Source organism: Elaeis guineensis, chromosome 7, assembly GCF_000442705.2.
Source record: "Elaeis guineensis isolate ETL-2024a chromosome 7, EG11, whole genome shotgun sequence".
In the NCBI taxonomy this organism is placed as follows: domain Eukaryota; kingdom Viridiplantae; phylum Streptophyta; class Magnoliopsida; order Arecales; family Arecaceae; genus Elaeis; species Elaeis guineensis.
The window spans coordinates 98,921,844-98,941,200 of record NC_025999.2 but is presented as its reverse complement, the minus strand read 5'-3'; the positions used below and the strand labels follow the sequence as shown (position 1 = coordinate 98,941,200).

The 19,357-nt window shown below is 44.2% G+C and overlaps 2 protein-coding genes across 2 annotated transcripts; one reads left to right on the top strand and one right to left on the bottom strand.

Moving 5' to 3' along the window:
- Nucleotides 1-1,421: 1,421 nt before the first annotated feature.
- LOC105048125 (peptide-N4-(N-acetyl-beta-glucosaminyl)asparagine amidase A) lies at nt 1,422-10,117 on the top strand. Its single transcript, XM_010927332.3, has 4 exons — nt 1,422-3,457; nt 9,283-9,439; nt 9,521-9,592; nt 9,685-10,117. Exon 1 carries the CDS (start codon nt 1,497-1,499, stop codon nt 3,345-3,347), a length of 1,851 nt encoding a protein of 616 aa, XP_010925634.1. The 5' UTR covers nt 1,422-1,496; the 3' UTR covers nt 3,348-3,457; nt 9,283-9,439; nt 9,521-9,592; nt 9,685-10,117.
- Nucleotides 9,649-12,717, bottom strand: LOC105048126 (F-box protein MAX2 homolog A). Its single transcript, XM_010927333.4, has one exon. It carries the CDS (start codon nt 12,365-12,367, stop codon nt 10,187-10,189), a length of 2,181 nt encoding a protein of 726 aa, XP_010925635.1. The 5' UTR covers nt 12,368-12,717; the 3' UTR covers nt 9,649-10,186.
- Between the last annotated feature and the right edge of the window lie 6,640 nt (nt 12,718-19,357).

Genomic DNA, 19,357 nt, shown 5'->3' with positions numbered 1-19,357 from the left:
AGAGCAATTCAATAATTACTAGCTATGTTATCTCTTATATTTAAACAACTTAAGATCAAATGAGGGTGCCTCTATCCATCACACATGTGCCTCAAGATTTGGATTGGTCCATTGAACCTAGTTCATGTAATAATTTCCCCGGCATAGTTTCTCATCGTATCAGCCCATCTTGAGTTGTGCTCGTGCCTTGTCCCACACTTTTCTACACATACTCCTCTATGCTAACATGCATGGCCATGAGACCCAACCCACAAAAGTAATCATCAATATAAACATATACGTGGTTTGGTTTGGATTGGTTTAGAATTTATCTTCAAATTGAACCAACTTGAATCTGTTTCTTAAACTGAAATTAAAACAGAACTAACTAGATGGAAAAACTGGTTCAAATCGATCTAAAAAATTTAATTTAGTTCAATTTGATTTATCAGATTGTGGACCAGTGATCTTCTATCAAATATGCAGCTGATCCAATAGGCTAAATGGGCTCTTATCTATTTTAAGTTCTAATCATATTAAATGAACAGTTTATGAGATGAGCTAATTATGTCGCTTATGAATAGATTACATAGACTAAATAAGATAGAATTACGATCTTCTTTGAGAAAATAGAGTTTATCATCTGTCTATCTATCTTATATATATATAGATATAGATAGATAGATAGATTCGATTTAAATTAGATTTTTTAAAATTTAAATCAAAATCAAATTAGTATTTTTTGATTTTTAAAATTTTTAAACTGAAATCAAATCAAATTTTTTTAAAAATCAAATTAGTATTTTTTGATTTTTAAAATTTTTAAACTGAAATCAAATCAATTTTTTTTTAAAAAAAATCTAATCTAAATCAAATCAAAATTAATGATTTAAATCGATTTTGCCATTTGATTCATTTGGTTGCACATCCTGTGCCAATGACGCGTCTGTTTCAAATGGAAGGGAAGGACGCGGGACAAGGGGGAAGAATGTTGAGAAGCGATAAGGTTGAAACATAAAACATAGGTTGGGAGCGGAATTTGATGCGGCAAGAATTTCCCATACACGAAACACCGCCTCGTAGTACCCGATATCGGCTGGTTGCATTACGTTCGTTGCCTGATATGTAGACAGCTGTAATCGCGAACAGAACAGCTCGAGCACCGACTGTCACAGCCAATGCCTGCACCCATCCATTTCTTCCTAGGTGAAATTGTTAGGTGGATTTATTATTTCATCTACAGTCTACGTGGATCCGTTCCACATAATAATTTCTCGCCACGTCGGAAGAATCCCCCCGATAGCGCCGTGCCGAAACTTGATTCGCAACATAATTACATTCCCCGTAAATTTGCCTTTTTCTCGGCGCCCAATCAAAAACTTTCCTTGGGCGCTCCAATTCTCTCAAACGTACCAACAAAATCCGGCCCTCTTCAACCAAAACAAGGCGGGGTGAAGCATATAAAGACCCAAACCAGAGAAAGAACTCGCCGTCTCCTCTCCCCTCTTAATCCTTCAATGGGCTCCTCTCCCCTCCCCTTCCTCTCCTCTCTCCTCCTCCTCTTTCTGCTAACTCTTCCCACCTCCAATGCCACACTCCACAGAGCCAAACTCCTGACCTCAGAGTTATTCGCGGGCCCTCAACCCTCCTCCCCCACCGCCTACTTCGAGGTCGCCCGTCCCATCCCCCTCCCAAAGACCAAGCCCTGCTCCACCCTCGTCCTCCAGCACAACTTCGGCAACACCTACGCCAAGCCCCCCGTCACCGCCCTTTACAAGCCCCCCTCCCACTGCCCCCTCCACCGGCCGCCCTCCGCCGTCGTCCTCGAGTGGTCCGCCGCCTGCCGCGGCCGCCAGTTCGACCGCATCTTCGGCGTCTGGCTCGGTGGCGTCGAGCTCCTCCGCAGCTGCACCGCCGAGCCCCGCCCCACCGGCATCGTCTGGACCGTCAAGAAGGACGTCACCCGCTACTCCTCCCTCTTCGCCCGACCCCACACCCTCGCCGTCTACCTCGGCAACGTCGTCGACCAGACCTACACCGGCGTCTACCACGTCAACGTATCCCTCCACTTTTTCTTCGACTCCTCCACCCACCGCCGCCCCCCGCCCGCCAGCCCTGTCCCCGATTTCGCCTCCCCTGCCGATCTGATCTTGCCGGTGTCTCGAAGCCTCCCGTCGAACGATGGATTGTGGTTTCTTGTCCAGAATTTCTCCGACATTCAGAAGAAGAAGCTCGCTGTCCCGGCCAACACCTACCGCGCCATTCTTGAAGTGTATGTCTCCTTCCACCAGAATGATGAGTTCTGGTATAGCAATCCTCCGAATGACTATATATTAGCGAACAATCTCACAAATTTGCCCGGGAACGGGCCCTTTAGAGAGGTCACTGCGAGACTAGATGGCGAGGTCGTGGGTGCTGTCTGGCCCTTTACTGTTATCTACACTGGGGGAGTCAATCCCCTGCTATGGAGACCCATTACGGGCATTGGCTCGTTCGATCTCCCGTCCTATGATATAGAGATTACGCCGTTTTTGGGGAAGATTTTGGACGGCAAGCCCCATGAATTCGGGTTCGGAGTAACCGATGCTTTGGATATTTGGTATATTGACGCAAATTTGCATCTTTGGTTGGATAGCAAGAGCTCGCGTACTGTCGGGAATCTCATCAAATACGAAGCTCCGGAGTTCATGTCATCTCTGGTTTCGAAATTTAAGGGTCTCGATGGGCGATTCAAGACCACTGCAAGTCGGCAAATATCTGTGACCGGGTGGGTGAAGTCCTCTTATGGGAAGATCACCACCCATTTCTTTCAGAGGTTTGATTATGAGAATCAGATGCAGTTTGCAGGTAATGGAAGTATTCAGGTGGTGAAGCAGACAATAGATTTTAATCATGGCACTTACACCAAGCATCCATCTTCCATTTTGCACTCGGAGCAAGTGCATCAGAACTTTCCTCTTTATATGTACACGGGGACTACTGACCAAGTCAATGACACCTACTCTTTGGTTTCCAATATCACGTTAGGATTCAATGAGAAAAAGTTCTCTGGAGAGCGGTTTGGATTCTCGTTCAGCTCTCTAAGGAACTTACAGAATGGTCAGGGAAATATGAAGGTGAAGGGAAATCTGGTGACTAATGGCTCTGGGAGTACTCAGCAAGTGTACAGATATGAGAGTACTGTTGGTTGCTACTTTAGGAATGTGAGCAGCAATAATTATACTATTCTGTATGATGAAACAGAGAAATCTTGTGCTAAGGCATCCCCATTAGGTGCTGGGCTTTTTCTTGCTGCTAGATGGCCACCTTTTCCAGCCAGGAGAACATCTCTGGCAACTGAAATATATAAATTGAAGAATGGTGATTAAATTGTTTCATTTTGCTGATTCTTCCAATGTTGAATAAGAGGAGTTCTCCTTGAGATTCATATGATAGATGGCTTTGGAGTTTATAATGGCTCCTGGGATCATGTATGCATGTAAGTTAGAAACACATATTTCATTATGGAATTTGATTTTTTCCTCAGTTGATTTCTGCTTTGAATGTTTATCATTTGACCCTTGATATATGCTTCAACTCATTGTTCATCTATGTGCTTTGGTTGTTAATGTCAAGTAATGATCTTGGATTGCAGATTTATTTTCTGGAAACATAATAGTCTACAGAACATATTGTAATTGTGCTTCAAACTCTGAGAAATTGCTTTAGTTCTCAGTGCATTCTGGGGTTAAATATTTAAATGACAAACTTGCAGACTATCTAGGCCCAGTTTATTCTATTGTTGCTTTTTCATATCTACTTGTACAAATCAAACGACATACGGTATTTTACAGGTCTGCTGGAAGTTCCACTTTGGTAGTACAGGCTGCTTTATTTTTTCTTTGATTTAATCTGCAGAAAAGCAATAGTTTAAGAAATTATATGATAGTTAAGTAATTAATACTGCTGAACTGCTGCAGGGAAGATGCCTTTTTAGTTGCTTGTGGTATTCAAACGACCAAATTTTGCAATTGGCATAAATTCTGTAAGAACTACCATTCAATATGTTGTTCAAGATCTTACCCAAAAAACCACACATATTGTATGAGAAAATATAAATATAAGATATACGCACAATGCGTATGATGCCATCCATGGTGCTCCCATCAAAGCATTCTTGCTAGATAATTTAGCATGGTTTCTATTCTTGCATGTTGTGTAATATTAAGTGATTTGGCAGCTGAGAAATTTATTTTGTTCTGGAAAGTTCTAAGCTAAAGTCTGGGGTTCATTATGCTGGGCATGTTTAAAATACCATGTATACATTAAGAATAGAGAGTAGATAAGGTTCTTTCTGCTAATCTAGATCCAATTCTTGCCAAATACTTTTTCTTTGAGAAATTATTGCTGCCGTATTGATTATCTTGATATCCAAATATTCTCTCATTACTTGTATATCCTCCTTCCATCCTGATTCTATTGCAGCACAGATTCATGAGGTTAGAGTACTATAACAAGCAAAGTCTAATAATGTCCTAACAGGTGCACTACAATGTGGATTTTTAAATTAAAGTGTGGGGTCATTGATGAAGACCCTCTTGTTGGTGCTCCCTATCAATACAGTCATCATCATAGAGCTAAAAGCCTAGTAGGAAGACATGTTGGAGTAGACGTAGTAAGATCTGGATCCATGCCCATTGGGTACCATCCCTGGATGCCACCATACTTAGGCCTAAGTTTAACAAGGTGAATGGTGTTTTGCAGAGACGATCATGTGGACAAGTTCTTTGTATCATGTGCCACTAAAGACACAAGATAAACATGGTACTTTTGACTCCAATTGCTACACACCATCAAACAAAAGCTCTTGAAGTGCTGTAAATATTTCTGATCCTTTGACACTTTTTAATATAAATAAAACATTTCTTTTGAAATATATAGCTTGCTCCACAGAAAAGCTAGAAAAACTAGCATAAATGCAACTTATCCAAAATCTTTAATGTGCTGATAGAGGCCTAGCTTTCTCCACCTCTAGTGGCAAGAACTGGTACACACATATATGTATATATAGTCTTGTGAACTAAGTTCTTTGGTTTTAGCCAAATAAGATCTAACAATTAAATAATCACAGCTTTTATGGCTGAACCTACAAAATAGAATGGCATATAGAAGATCTTTATTATGATACAAATCTATAGTTCTCAAAGTAGAATACTTTGGCAACCTAAAGATTGTTTGAAGTGATCCCACATTAAAGATATGGCCTCTCTGATTATTCTTTGGCCTTACTTATTTTCGGGCTTACTTGTGACTTTAACATGACATATCAATCTTAAGAATTTCGAAGTTTCATCGTAATTCATAATGAAGAAGTATCTGCTGTCTTCAGTCGTAGGGAAAATCCATCTGCTGTCTTCAACACAAGGGTTTTTTTTTTTTTGGCACATACAACACGAGGCTTCAATTTCATCTCTTTTCCACACCAGAGGTTGATAATAGTTGGATGCTCCTTAAAACTTCATCCATGATAACTTATGCTCCGCAAGCATTAGAAAGGCAAAATGGAATTAAGGATACTATTGGCACTAAGTACGTAAGTAACCTATGAGCATAGGTGATTAGTCTAAATATTAACTATATATGCATGGCATCAATTCAATAGGAATGGTAAGTTTGACATTCTTAAATCAGTTCTTCTATTAGGCATTATTTATTGGGTTATGAAATGAGTTTCTAATGTCAGAGCACTGTTTAGGTGATATGTATAAGGTGGGACGTTAAGGCACAATCTGGTCAATTAATTTGAGTACCCAACAGGTGTCACAATGCCAACTGGGTTTCAGGAGGTGATTGGTTAAAAGAAAATATGATAATATTTCTTGTCTGAAAGAATATCTAATACATGCATTATATATATATATATATATATATATATATATATATATATATATATAGAGAGAGAGAGAGAGAGAGAGAGAGAGAGAGGTCGCTAAAATGCACTTGAGGGTATTTGACTCCAAATGCTTCCCGATGAAAAATAAATAATAGACCTCTGAAACTGAAAACATACACTATTGACCAGTGATCTATAATGTGTAAAATGCCTAGAAACAAAAAAGTCATGCATTTTAAAGGTCTTTTACCCATACATCGAATAGATGCAAGGTATTACTATATTTTAGTTTGATACACAGTCTACAAGTATCCATATTAGCTGAAAAATTTATTCTGTATATATTTTAGTGTATTTAAATTAAATTTAATTATTTGAATTTGCAAACATATAGTGTATGATATACTTTTGCTCACTGGCTATATTGCAACAAAATTCATTTAGGGATTGATTGATTTGTGAGCATGAAACATCCAAAATAAATGGTTTTTTGGTTTTAGGTATGTTATACATAGTAGATCATGATCAAAGGTGTGGATTTTCAGTTTGAGACATTTATCACTGAGTATTAGTGAGAAGCATTTGAAGCCTAATGCTCTCGAGAGCATGTGTGTGTATCTACATATATTATATGCTTTCATGGAGAAGCGAAAGGATTCTAATTGAAGTTTAGAACTGAGAACTAAAGTACAATAAGCCAAAGATATTCTGTCCTTATTTAACTCTTATCAGGTGATGTTTCTCAAAAAAAAAAAAAAAAAGAAAAAAAATACACGCAGAGAGAGAGAGAGAGAGAGAGAAAAGAAGAAGAAGAAGAAGAAAAACCTCTACTTAGAATAACATGCAAATTGCACAAAAATGTTTTGCTTTGCCTTGTCAGACTTTGAGCAATATGACTGCTTCTTCATAGAGGGTGATTGTATGATATTTTGGTGGTCTATCTAGTTGATGGAACACTATCCAGCTAACCCGAATTTCATTTTTAGTTGACATTTGCCACTTGCCAAGTACTGTTTGTACAGCATTTGGCCTGACAATGGAGTCTAGAAGCTAAGGATGTCATGCCTGGGGGCAGAACGTATCTGGTATATCACAAATGGGGTAGTCATGGAGGTGGCTGTGGATATTCCTTGTGAAGCACATTGCATTCTCGTAAGTACAGCAACCATAGAGCAGGCAGATGTCTGCAAACTCAAATAGGCAACAGCAAGTTTCTCCAGATGGGGAGTATGACATATCTCCACATGTAGTTGGCAAGGGCTAGGTGGAGGTGGTGGTGACGGCGACATGGTTGGCAATGTAATAGGTGGAGAAGTCAATTCTTTGGTGGGGTAGGAAGCCATGGCATTTATCGAACGGACACCATAAGGTAAATCAATGTTCCTCTATATGTACCCTTGCATTCCCAGCGAGTACCCCATGAGTTCTTCAGCATCCAGTAGTCAGTATTGCCTTGTGATCCACACCCCACAATCAATATTGCTTGATCAATGTCATCTCGATTGCTTGAGCAATCACCATCATAGATGCCCTAATAAATCAGATGATATAAATTTATTAGTACGATTTATGTTTTCTTAATCATAAGCAAGCTAGATAACATGAGTGCTTGTCTTTAATTCTATGTAAATCTTCTTTCAAATTGGTTATGCTTCATTGCATGTAAGTTGCATGACCATCACATTTGTTAGTCATTGTTCCAATACCTGTTCTGCTTAGGAGAGTCCGTCACGATTTCCTGAATGCAGGTTCTTCAAATATCAATTTTCTTAAGATAAAGTTGACTGTTGGGAACACGAGAGGTACCTATGGTTTACTCACCACTGTATAGAATTGAAAACCCATGAAGATCCATAAATCTCCAAGCTGACAGGCTGTTTGGTGACAGCACAAAGAAGAGCACTTTCTTTTGGAGCTAGGCCTTGGTACCTGTTGATTGCCGCTACTGATTTTTGCCTGATCATTAAATTGACATAGCTCATTCAAGAATAAGGAAATAAAACTTTCTTAGCAAATTTTGGATGATCAGCCCAGATTTATAGTGCTCTGAATAATTTATGGCAAGATGACTTAGATATTTGGGATGATTTTGATTACCTTTTCAACATTATAGGTAGCATCATGCCCTGTGTAAGGGTAATTTGATTTTTTAATCAATTCCTCAATTGTTTATGACCCACTCGAATGCGTAATATATAACCTCCTCAGACCCACTCGAATCCATAATTTGATTTTTTCTACGTCTCAGTCCACAGGTTCTTTGCTTGGGGTGGCTGATAAGCTCCCCTGTGGCAATGGCATTTGTTCCTCCCATAGCTCCTGCTGAAGAGAATTTCCCAGCTGCTCCTTGCAGCAGCAATTTAGCAGGGAATTTAGCTGATGATAGGCAATTTAGCTGATGAACGAGTCTAATCTAATAGGTTTTTCAGTCATACAAAAGATTTCCATCTTTATTTGGTGCTAGTGAGCTGTGCTCTGATGTATGTAGTGGGGAAAGCGAACCTTGCTTTGTAAGATGTATTGAATTGAAATATTATTTGTTTATGCATACATGAAGCAAAAAATATCCATGAAATGAAGCTTGTAAGACAACAATATTTGCAACTGTTGAGGCCCTGCTATCAAACAACTCTCAACCAGAAGGACCTTTTTCAGCCACCTTTGACGTCCCAATAGAATCAATCTGCCCCCAAATTTACCCAAGTTTTTTTACCAGACTGATATTTCAAGTTTTAAGGCATGCTTGGTACATATGAGTGGCAAAAAAAAAAACAGCCCACTTGGCATAGGATATTGAAAATTCTCCTTGATATCTGTAGGTGCGATCAAATTATGTTTTTTTCGTTGTAATTTTTATGTTATTTCCCATGCATTGTATTGTCTTTGCCACTGTTTATTTTGTCTTCTTGGATTGGATTTGCATTATCTGATGATCGTAGTGCAACCAGTTAATTTTTTTTTGTTGTGGCATCCCGTTCTGTCGCATTCCTTGACATCACTTGATAGTTTTCATTGATAATATTCACATATGGTGATAGTACTGTCAGGAATCAGGTATTGAGACAGTATGTTTAGCAGCTTTTGGTTTGCTGTTTATCACCATTGGTTGATGAGAGCTGTTGAACTCTTTTAAGTAACTTGCTAAACAAATTCTGTTATATTGTTAAGATCTGTTGATCACAAGTTCTCTGCAAAGAGATTTAATTTCAAAGTCATGTGGAAACTCGTTTTGAAGGGCCGGCTAGTTTCCCGGAGCAGAACTAAGATGTTTATATGTCAAACTACACTGCACTGTTGATCTAAGATTTCTTCTTGGAGTAGTTGTCAACGTGCGTGCACCAAATGAAAATAGTTCACCGTGATCTGAAGGTGCAAACTGTCTTCTTAATAAACATTGGATAGTCAAGATATGTGATTTTGGACTGTTGCAGGTAATGGCAGAAGTTCGTACGAGTAATAACTCGGCAGCAGGTACTCCATGGCTCCCGAGCTCAAATGCAATGAACCATTCACAGAAAAATGTAATATTTTCAGTCTTGGAGTGAGCTTTGCACTCTAAGGAGGCCAATGGCTAGGTGTGCTGTCAGTGTAAGTCATGTCCTGTTTATGTGAGAAAGAGGAAATTAACCTTGTAAGAATCCTCAGCTGATTTTTTTTTTTTTTTTCCAGGTGGTCTACTCAGTTGCCAACAAGGAAACATGGTTGGAAATTCCTGAAGGCGCTCTGGGCGGCCTTATTCAGGTATTTCGCTGAAGTCACATGGTATCTTCTAAAGCTGTTGCATTCAAATTGGTATATTAGCGCAAGGATCTCCTCTACATTTCATTATACAGATTGCTGGGCAGAGCCCAAAAACTGACCAAGTTGTCCAGAGTTTCCTCCAAACAAAAGAGTACACTCTTTGCTGAACCATCCGTTTTCACAAGAGGAATCAAACTTCTAACCGGCTTTAGCGGTAAATTAGTCCATTCTACTGTGAAAAACAAACCAAAATTTGCAGTTTTAATCAACGTGCTCTCTTTTCAAATGGCACGCATTGTGGAAACACTCGACTTATTTCATGCGACTTCTAGAGAAGTTTATTCATTTTCCAGTGCGAAGCAGCTTGCGCCCGAGACTCTTAAAATTGTACAGGGACTTCCACTACTGACAGAGAGCACACAACTTTTATTCAGTCTTATCATCAACTCAGTTCCAGTTCCTTTGCAGCATTTACACCTCCGCATCTAACCGAGAATGGAGGAAAAAAAAAAAAGAAAGCAAAAATATAGACGGTCGTGATGATACCTTTCTAACTCTGCAACAGCTGCTATTTTTCCACCTCTCTAACTTTTGTTAATCCGGAATTAATCTACTGTTCAACGCGTCTTCGAAGCGACTGCAGGAATCCACTCTCATCTCCGTGCTCATATCATTTTCCGGCGCCGGATAATAATCTTCTCTGAGCTGCACATCCCTGAGATGAGGCATCATGAGAAAGAACCTCATGAAGTGCTCGTGGGTGGTTCCGTGGATGAAAAGCTTCCTCAGAGTAAGACACCCCTGGATCAGGCCTGTCGCCGGAAGGGAGAGGCTTCTCTGGTTCACGTCCTTGTCCTGCGGCGGCCAGTAGTCCAGCTCATAGAGGTTCAGGTCCCCGATCCCATGAAGGTAGAACCTCTCCCACAAGCTCAAATCCATGTGGCCGGTCGGCGCGGTGAGCGCGTATCCGATCGCCTCGCCGCAGTCCAGCTTCATCTTTGCCAGCCGGGGGTAGCGGGAAAGAGAGCTCAGTCCGAACACTCGCTGGGCCGGCTTGGGGCAGGTCCTGCAGTCGCCTTCCACCTTGATGTAGATCTCTTCGAGTTCGGGGCAGCAGTCCAGTCCGGCGTTGGCTAAGGGGCTCAGTACTTCGCCGGCCGGCACCCATACCGATAGATAGTGGAGCCGCTCCCATATCCGCCACCAGAAACTACTGCTGCCGCCATTGCTCTTGCTATGATCACCATCATACCTACATTTCTTGTTCTTCGATTGGTTCGAAATCTCCTGTTCCTTAAGTTCATCGAGATCGTCGGAGTTACAAGAACAAGCTTCGTCTGCATTCTCAGGTGACTGTTCGAACTCGGGCCTGACCCAGACGCAGTCGATGTGGAGGCGCTCGATGCGTTCCCGGATTGGCTCCACGGCGCGCAAGGATCGGGTAGCATCGAGCTGCCGGCAGCCAGAGATGCTCACGTCCACGAGGGTGGAATGGAGCATGCCGGCCAGCTTCTTGAAACCGATCTCGGTGACCTTACAGCATCCGTGGATCTCGAGCTTGGACAGTATCCGGCAGCCCCGGGCGATTGTGGCGAGGCCGGCGTCGGTCAGATCGGGGCAATTCTTGATGCAGAGGGCCTGCAGCCCGCCGCAGAGGGAGACGCCGTCGAGATGCAGCCAAGCGGCCCTGCAGACGCCATGAAAGTGGCCCACCTTGAGGGACTTGATCCTGGGGCACTTGCGGCCGAGGGCCTCCAATGCCGGGCCGGCGTCCCGGACGTTGTGGGAGAGGTCGAGGGCGAGGTCCTCGAGCTCGGGGAGCACGGCGAAGAGGCTTTCCAGCCCAGCGGCGGTGATCCCGGCGTCGTCGCGGGTGGTGAGGCCGTCGTTGGCGGTTTCGGGGATGGGGCGGGCGGGAGAGAGGGTGGACGGGTCGACCAGGTGGAGGAGGGAGAGACGGGGGCAGGAGGCGGCAAGGGCGAGGAGGGAGGCGTCGCCGACGAACTCGAAATAGCGGGGGTTGAAGACGCAGGGGGCGAGTAGGTGGCGGAGGTTGGGGCAGGCAGTGGCGATGGCGGCGAGCTCGGAGGCGCGGAAGCCCTCGGCGGAGGAGGCGGAGAGGAGATCGAGGCGGGCGAGGGAGACGGCGGTGGCGGGATGGGCCTGGAGTGCCGGGGGGATGTCGTCGGTCCAGCAGTAGAAGTGGGAGAGGTCGAGGGAGGCGAGGGAGGGGCAGGCGGCGAGGAGCGGGGCGAGGTCCGTGCCCGGCGGGTGGTGAGGGCGCTGGTGCCAGCGGACGAGCTTGGCGTGGCGGAGGCCCGGCCACTGCGGGGCGAGGGCATGGAGAGTCGAAGGTTCTCGGGCGTAGACGGTGAGGGAAGTAACGTTAGGGAAGGCCTGACCGAGGCGCTGAGCGACGAGTAGTTGCTGGTCGTCGAGGAGTGAGTGACGGTGGTCATTGTAATTATTGGGATGGGGGTCTGGATGGCCGTTAAGTCGGGTGGGAGATGGGCGGAGGAAGAGGTGGTGCCCCCAGGGGGAGAGGAGGGAGAGATCGAGGTGGGAGACGGAGGGGAAGCAGGTGGGGAGGAGGAAGGGGTTGCGGACGTGGCCGCGGAGGGAGAGGGAGGTCCGCGTGAGGCGCTCGAGGGAGCGCCACTTGCGGCACACCAGCGCCACCGAGTTGCGGGACCGAACGTCTTTCACCAGCGCAAACACCTCTCTAAGGATCGGCTCCGGCAGGTCATGGATATGCGTCGGTCTTTTTCCTGTCATTTTTTTTTTTCCCTCCTCCCCTCTCCTTGCCTGGATTCTCCTGGATGGAAAAAATAATTAGGGAAGAAGAGACCGGTGGAGATGGGGAAAAATTAGGAAAGAAGAGACGTGAAAGGGAAAGAAGAACAAGAAAGAAGAAACTGGGAGGTTCGGATGGAGTGGAAGATTGGGGTGGGGAAGAAGATGATGGGGGAAGGCGACGGGGGAGTTTTGTCAACAAATGGATGCCCACGTGATCGTGATCATCCTCCCTTCCCCCATCCCTCTATATATATATTTTTATATTCTCCCATCCTGCGCCGTATTGGATGGATGGATCGCGTGGAGAATTTTATGTGCAGGCTTGTTATGCCGCCTCGGTACATCTCCATCCGTCCATGATTGAAGCATCTTCCATCCTTTCCTTTTTTTTCTTTTTTTTTTCTTTTTTTTTTTTTTTTTGACCTTTTGCCATGCGGGAAAGAGTTGTATCCTTCGAAGTAACGATGCAACTTCCTTCGCGCCAATCCACCATTGGATTACATGGTTCTGGCTTCCGGATTGCATAGATGGATGAATGTATATGTTCCGAATTCTTTGAGATCTGCATAGCATGATCCAGCAGACAATGTCGGGAAAGAAAATCAACTATTGTTTATACAATGTATGCTCTTACATAAAAGTTGATCAAATAATATTTATCTAAATTTATTTTTATATTTGAATTTATTAGGATATAGATAGAAACTAGAATCGGATTAATATTCATATCTGTATTGGTAATCATAAAAAAAATAGATATAAATATAAATATAAAATTATTTAATTTATATCTAAATATTTGATTTTATTTATAATTTTATTTAATTTTATATAGTACTTATGTATTTAAAAAATAATAATAAATAATCATATTAACATACTATTAACTTGATTTATTATCTATTTAATAATATATTGGATTATATGGTTATAAAATTTAATTCTCCAATCTATATTAGTATTTGGATTCATACTTTTAGCATTCGATATACATCCATTGCCATTTAAAATAAATATAAATATAAATTTTTATATCCAACTAATTTCTATATCTATATCCAAATAAAATGAGTATGGATATGGATATACTAGAATCTAATCGATATCTAATCCTACTTTAACCCTATTGCTATGATACCCTGGATAATCCATATTAAAGAATCGATAGAATTTACATACCTATTTGTTGTTGGGTTGCTAGATGGCTAAAAATTTGCAAAGTCAAATTCGTTTGTTGGAAGTCGATCAATGGAAGATCCTGCGATGCTTAAATCAATCGAAGAAAGAGAACAGTCAAAAAGACCAACTTACGAGAGCAGAGTATTTAGTAGCTAGTAAAAATAAAAATCTTGCCTCGTTCTCTTGCTTACCACTTTATATAAAATAGAGAGTACCGTTATCGTATAACTTTTGTCCCTTAGAATTTGGGACGTGGACATTATTATTCTTAGTAAATGGTTACTTCTTTAACTGTCATTAAGATCGAGTAATGAATGATCGGTGAAAAGTTTTTATGCCTCGAATAATGGACGATCAGTGAGAAGTTGTTACGCACCATAATTCTCTGAACGTAGAAAATTCATGCTCGTGTTGGATAACTATCATTCTGCCTCTATTTTCTCAAGATTGAGATAGTCGAAAAAAATTCGAGTTAGTGTTTGATTGGATATTGTCGGCAACATATCGGATTTAGTCGGTCCAAGCTTGATTTAGTTTAATCGGTCATCGTCGGCTAAATTTTGAGTTGGATCATCGGTAAAGAGCAGAGTCGGCATGATCTTTGTAATCGATCGTACATTCAGTCGATGGAGAGACGAGGGTCGTGCTTAGTCGGTTGAGCAAAAAAAATTTACCCCAACACTATTCACATTAAATGACGGTCCAAATTTTTTTCACTTGCCCCTTGGTTGTAACCGAGTAAGTATGCGTAACTAATATGAAATGAAGGAACTTTAATATGAGATTTCTTCTCTCATCCGACTCTAATCTCCACCTCCCCCTATTCTCTTTATAGCAAAGTACAAGCAATAGAAGAGGAGGCCATCGCATCAGTGATGATAGCCTTTATTTTTCTATATCGATGCTACCTCCTCCCTTTCATTGGACTTCTTGATCCCATCCCTAACCCTAACCTTGGCCTTCCACTACCTCCTCCTTTTCTACCAAACCATCTTCTTACTTGTCCTTTTCTTTGAGGAAAATGGAGGAAGTAAGGCACTTCCCCCAGAGAAAAATATATCAATAATATTAAAATAGGTATTACAGTGGTTTACATATCTCTTCGCACAAACAACCAAGATCATCAGAGAAAACAAAATCTCAGAGCCCTAGTAAACAGACACCTGAAGCCTGAATGCTTATAGATATTCAGACCTTTATAGAAGTAATTCAAAACAGAGTGTTGTCAACAGGGACACTGATAGGGCTTTTACAGGGTCTGTTAAGTTCCTATTTGCAAACATCTTCTGATAACCCGACCACATTACATCGCGCGAGCAAACACTGTCACGCTGACCCGACAATCCTCTTCTAGATAGGACTCCCATCAAAGCATGGCTTGGGAAAGCTGAGAGAGCACAAGGACGATGTTTGGGTGGAGAACAACTGCTAGCTAGTCTAAATACATAGAAATTGCTTTCCTGGCTATTGCAGGGGGCATGGTGGCGTGAAAACGGAAGACTCTAGAGTTCCATTCTTTTCAGAGACACCATATCGAAGTTATGAACAAACATTCAAGAGCAGGAGACAGTGCTCTGACTTGAGGAGAGTGTCTCCATTAATCTCATACTTCTGATAAGGACAGCGGCAGTTCGGGAGTGTTAAGCGGTGAGAAAATGAAATGCCAACATGTCCTGGAGAATGAATACTGCATCATGAGGTGGTTTCGGGATTCGCCATACTCATCACATAACAAGCAATTTCCTACAGAGATAACTCCTCTCTTAGTCAGATTCTTCTTAGTCAAGATTTTGTCATAATAGGTGAACCAAAAGAATAATTTTGCCTTCTCCGAAATTGGGAGACTGCAGAACCGTTTATCTAGAGGTGAGAGCACACCACCATGCATGAAAAAATTGTAGCATGAGCGTACACTATAAATACCATTGGAGCTCTACTTCTAATGTTAGGTATCAGGGTCTGGGATGAGGGAGACACTCTGCAAGAGGGTTGAGAGGTGCTGAAGCTCCCTATTAGCTGGAGAACTCATGGGATGTCTGAAAGACACCTGAAGATCTGGTTGCAGATTGAAATCATGCACAGAGCAGTATTGCTTCGAAGCAAAGAAGAAAAGATTGGGAAGTAGGATGCTTAACTTGCAATTATTGATCCAATGATCTAATCAGAATAAAATAGTATGGCCGTTACCTACTGACGGGGAGAACCACTGTTTATACAAGGCCAATAGTTTGAGCACATTCCTCCAGAAGGGAGATGCTAATTTAAGCAGACGACGAGATGATCGTAGTAGAGGTCTTCTAGAATAGTATGTGTGCTTAATTAGCTGGCACCAAGGCTTTTGGGGGTATGCAGTAAATCTCCACCACCATTTCAGGAGAAGTGCCTGGTTACGAGTGGAAAGATTCTTGATCCCAAGACCACCAAACTTTCTTGGTCAACAGATTTGTTTCCAGTTAAGCAGATGCTTAATGCTGCTGTGTGAATGCTGGCTCTCTCAAAAAAATTTTCTATATTTTTGATTGATTTTCTGAGTGACCGCTACGGGGAGATTCGTTACTGACATCCAAAATATTGGAATTGCATTAAAAACAGAATTGATCAATGTGAGATGGCTCGTCAAAGAAAGTACTTGTTGCTTCCACCCATTTAGTTTCTTTGAAATTTTTTCAATGAGAAAAGATCAGTCGTCTTTGTTAAGCTTTGAGTAATGTAGAGAAATACCCAAATAGTGAGAAGGGAGAGAGGAAACCTTACAACCAAGCATGAAGGCTAGAGCACTATGGATTCATCTCTGGTATTGATCCCAAAGATCTGGGTTTTATGGAAATTGATGCTTAAATCCAAAAAAATTTCAAAACTATAAAAGATCAGCTTGATGCAGTTAACATCAGACTTGTCCGCACATGAGAAGATCAGGATATCATCAGCAAATTAGAAGCATTGAGAGTAGCCCTGCAAGCCACTAGGACCAAAATTATTTAACAACTTTTCTATTTTGACAACCTTGAGGATATTGGCGAGGACATCTGTGACCAAAATGAAGAGTAAGGGAGAGAGGGGATTCCCTTGTTTGAGCCCTCTTCAGTTTCGGAACCATTTGCGTATAGAGTTGCTAATAATCAGTGCTAAGTTGGAAGTTGAGAGTAGAATTTTTATCCAACCTATCTATTGGGGATTACCGACCGATCCTGCTCATGCCGACTCATAGTCGGGCATATCCGACCGACCGACCGACCGACCGACCGATCGATCGACCGACCGACCGATCGCCGGCGCACCATTACCGACCGATTAACGGCTCTCTACCGACTGCACTAGGGAGTCCGATGGCCGACTCTCGCAACATGCCCGACTGACCGTCGGAGGGATCCGAATCTCCATCCGATGCCACTCAGCTGGCCACCGACCTAAGATCGGTCGACTCCTCCGATCGCCGTACTACTACCAGAGACTGTCAGTCTTGACAGCAGCATGCGGCACTGCCACCTAAGGGCATCATCCCACCAAGGGCATTGTCAACCCTAGTGATTTGACAGTCCCACGGCGATGTGACACTTTCACGACGACTCTGACAGTCTACAGTGAGTTGACAACTCCTCAATTGTCTGCGCCATTAATGACGGCGCCATACTACGCTCCACTATATATATCGGGGAAGGCTACAGTGCTAGAGGCCTTGGAAACACACAGGCTTGCGCCCCCTCTCTCTCGTTGAGTTCTTTGCTTTCTTCTCACTGTTGCCTAGTCTCCTCTCTGACTTGCCCGTCGGAGGGTCCCCGCCGGAGCCGCCTCCGGTCAGTGCGGACTTTCTTTTACAGGCGCTCGTTCCCGACGATCAGGCGACGAGGAGATTGGCCACAACAGATTGGCGCGCCAGGTAGGGGGGACGGAGTAGATACTAATGACAAAAATAAGAGCTCAACGATCGAGAGTCACCGGGTCGGCGAGGCACTCTTCCCGCCGGGAAGAGGCCTCTCCGCCACACTCCGCGGCGGAACCCAGCTCTCCGTACCCCGCGATCACCACGGAGGCGCAGATCGCGGCAATCGTACGGCAGATAACCGTGCTGACGGACGCGGTCAAAAGCCTCCAGCAACAACCGGCACGGCTGCCGCCATCACCGACCGGGCAACCGGCGGCACGTCCGATGCCCTCCAGGAGCAGCCGCCGACGCCCGCGTTGATCTCCGTCGTCTCCGCGGGAGCGCCCGCCACAGCGCTCCCACGGAGAGGAGGAGGGGCGGCCGCGGTGCGATGCCTATCAATCCCAACAGCTTTCTCCCTCCCAGCTTGGACGAGTGAGGAAGGAGAAGCGACCGCGAACGCCGTCCGCCTCCCTCTCAGAATCTTCCGGAGACTCCACTCCTGGGGTCTCCCAGCACCGACGGACGGACGACTACGAACGCAGGTTCGAGGAAATCGACCGTCGGCTTACACAGTTGCAGGTGGATGGGCAGAAGTCTTCAAACGATGTCGATCGAATTCAAGGGCCCAAAAGAGAAGCGAAGGAAGGGTCGGGACCCCGCCGAACCTAGCAGGCCCCCGACCGATGGTCGGGTCTCGCCTCCACAACGAAACCAAAAGTCGCCCCGATGGCAGACTCCAAGGCCGACACACCCCAGGTATGACTCCTACACTCCTCTCTCTGCTCCCCGCGCGCAGATTTTGATGGAGATCGAAGGGGAAGAATACCTGCGACGGCCTCCGCCTCTGAAGGCAAAAGACCTCGATCGATGAAAGTACTGTCGATTCCACCGGGGCCACGGTCACAATACCGAGCAATGCATCCAGCTTAAGGATGAGATTGAAGCTCTCATCCATCGAGGGTATCTCGATAAATTTTGAAGGAACCCGCCGACTCGACCAGTGGACGACCGACGACCCCAGCCGACTGAGGAAGCGACCACTAATCAGCCGACGGTCGGGGTCATCAATATGATTTCCAAACGACCTGGCCCGGGGACGTCTGCTGGAGAGGAGCCCACGAAGAAGCTGCACCCGGACGACGTGATTACTTTTACAGAAGAAGACGTTCGGGGCATCCAAACTCCCCACGACGACGCTGTGGTTGTCTCGGCAACAATAGCAAACTATGATGTAAAAAGAATTTTTGTAGATAATGAAAGTTCAACAAACATTTTATTTTACTCGACCTTCTCTCGGATGCGACTATCAACCGACCGACTCAAGAGGGCCCCTACGCCCTTGATAGGCTTTGCCAGGGACGCCGTCGCGACGGAAGGTGAAATTACCCTGCCCGTGACGATCGGTACCGAACCACGATGAAGCACGGTTCATTTGACTTTCGCTGTCGTCCAAGTGCCTTCAGCCTACAACGCCATACTTGGAAGACCCGGACTAAACGCCCTCAAGGCGATTGTCTCAACATACCATCTCTTGGTTCGGTTTCCGACCAGGAACGGAGTCGGGAAGATGCGCGGAGACCAACAGCTCGCTCGTCGATGCTTCTAGATCTCCGCTCAAAGCGACGAGTCGAGGGACTCCCTGACGATCGACAAACTAGACCAATGGGAGGAGGAAGAACGGGGCTCGCCGGCCGAACAGCTCGTGTCGATCTCGATTGCGAAAAACCCCGACCGAAAGGTATGGGTCGGGTCTCAACTATCCGACCCAGAACGGCAACGGTTGACGGAGCTGCTGACAGCCAACGCCGACATATTTGCTTGGTCGGCAGCAGATATGTCGGGCATCCCCCGGAGACAATAACCCACCGACTCAACATCGACCCGACGATGAGGCCGATGAGGCAGAAGAAAAGGTCTTTTGCTCC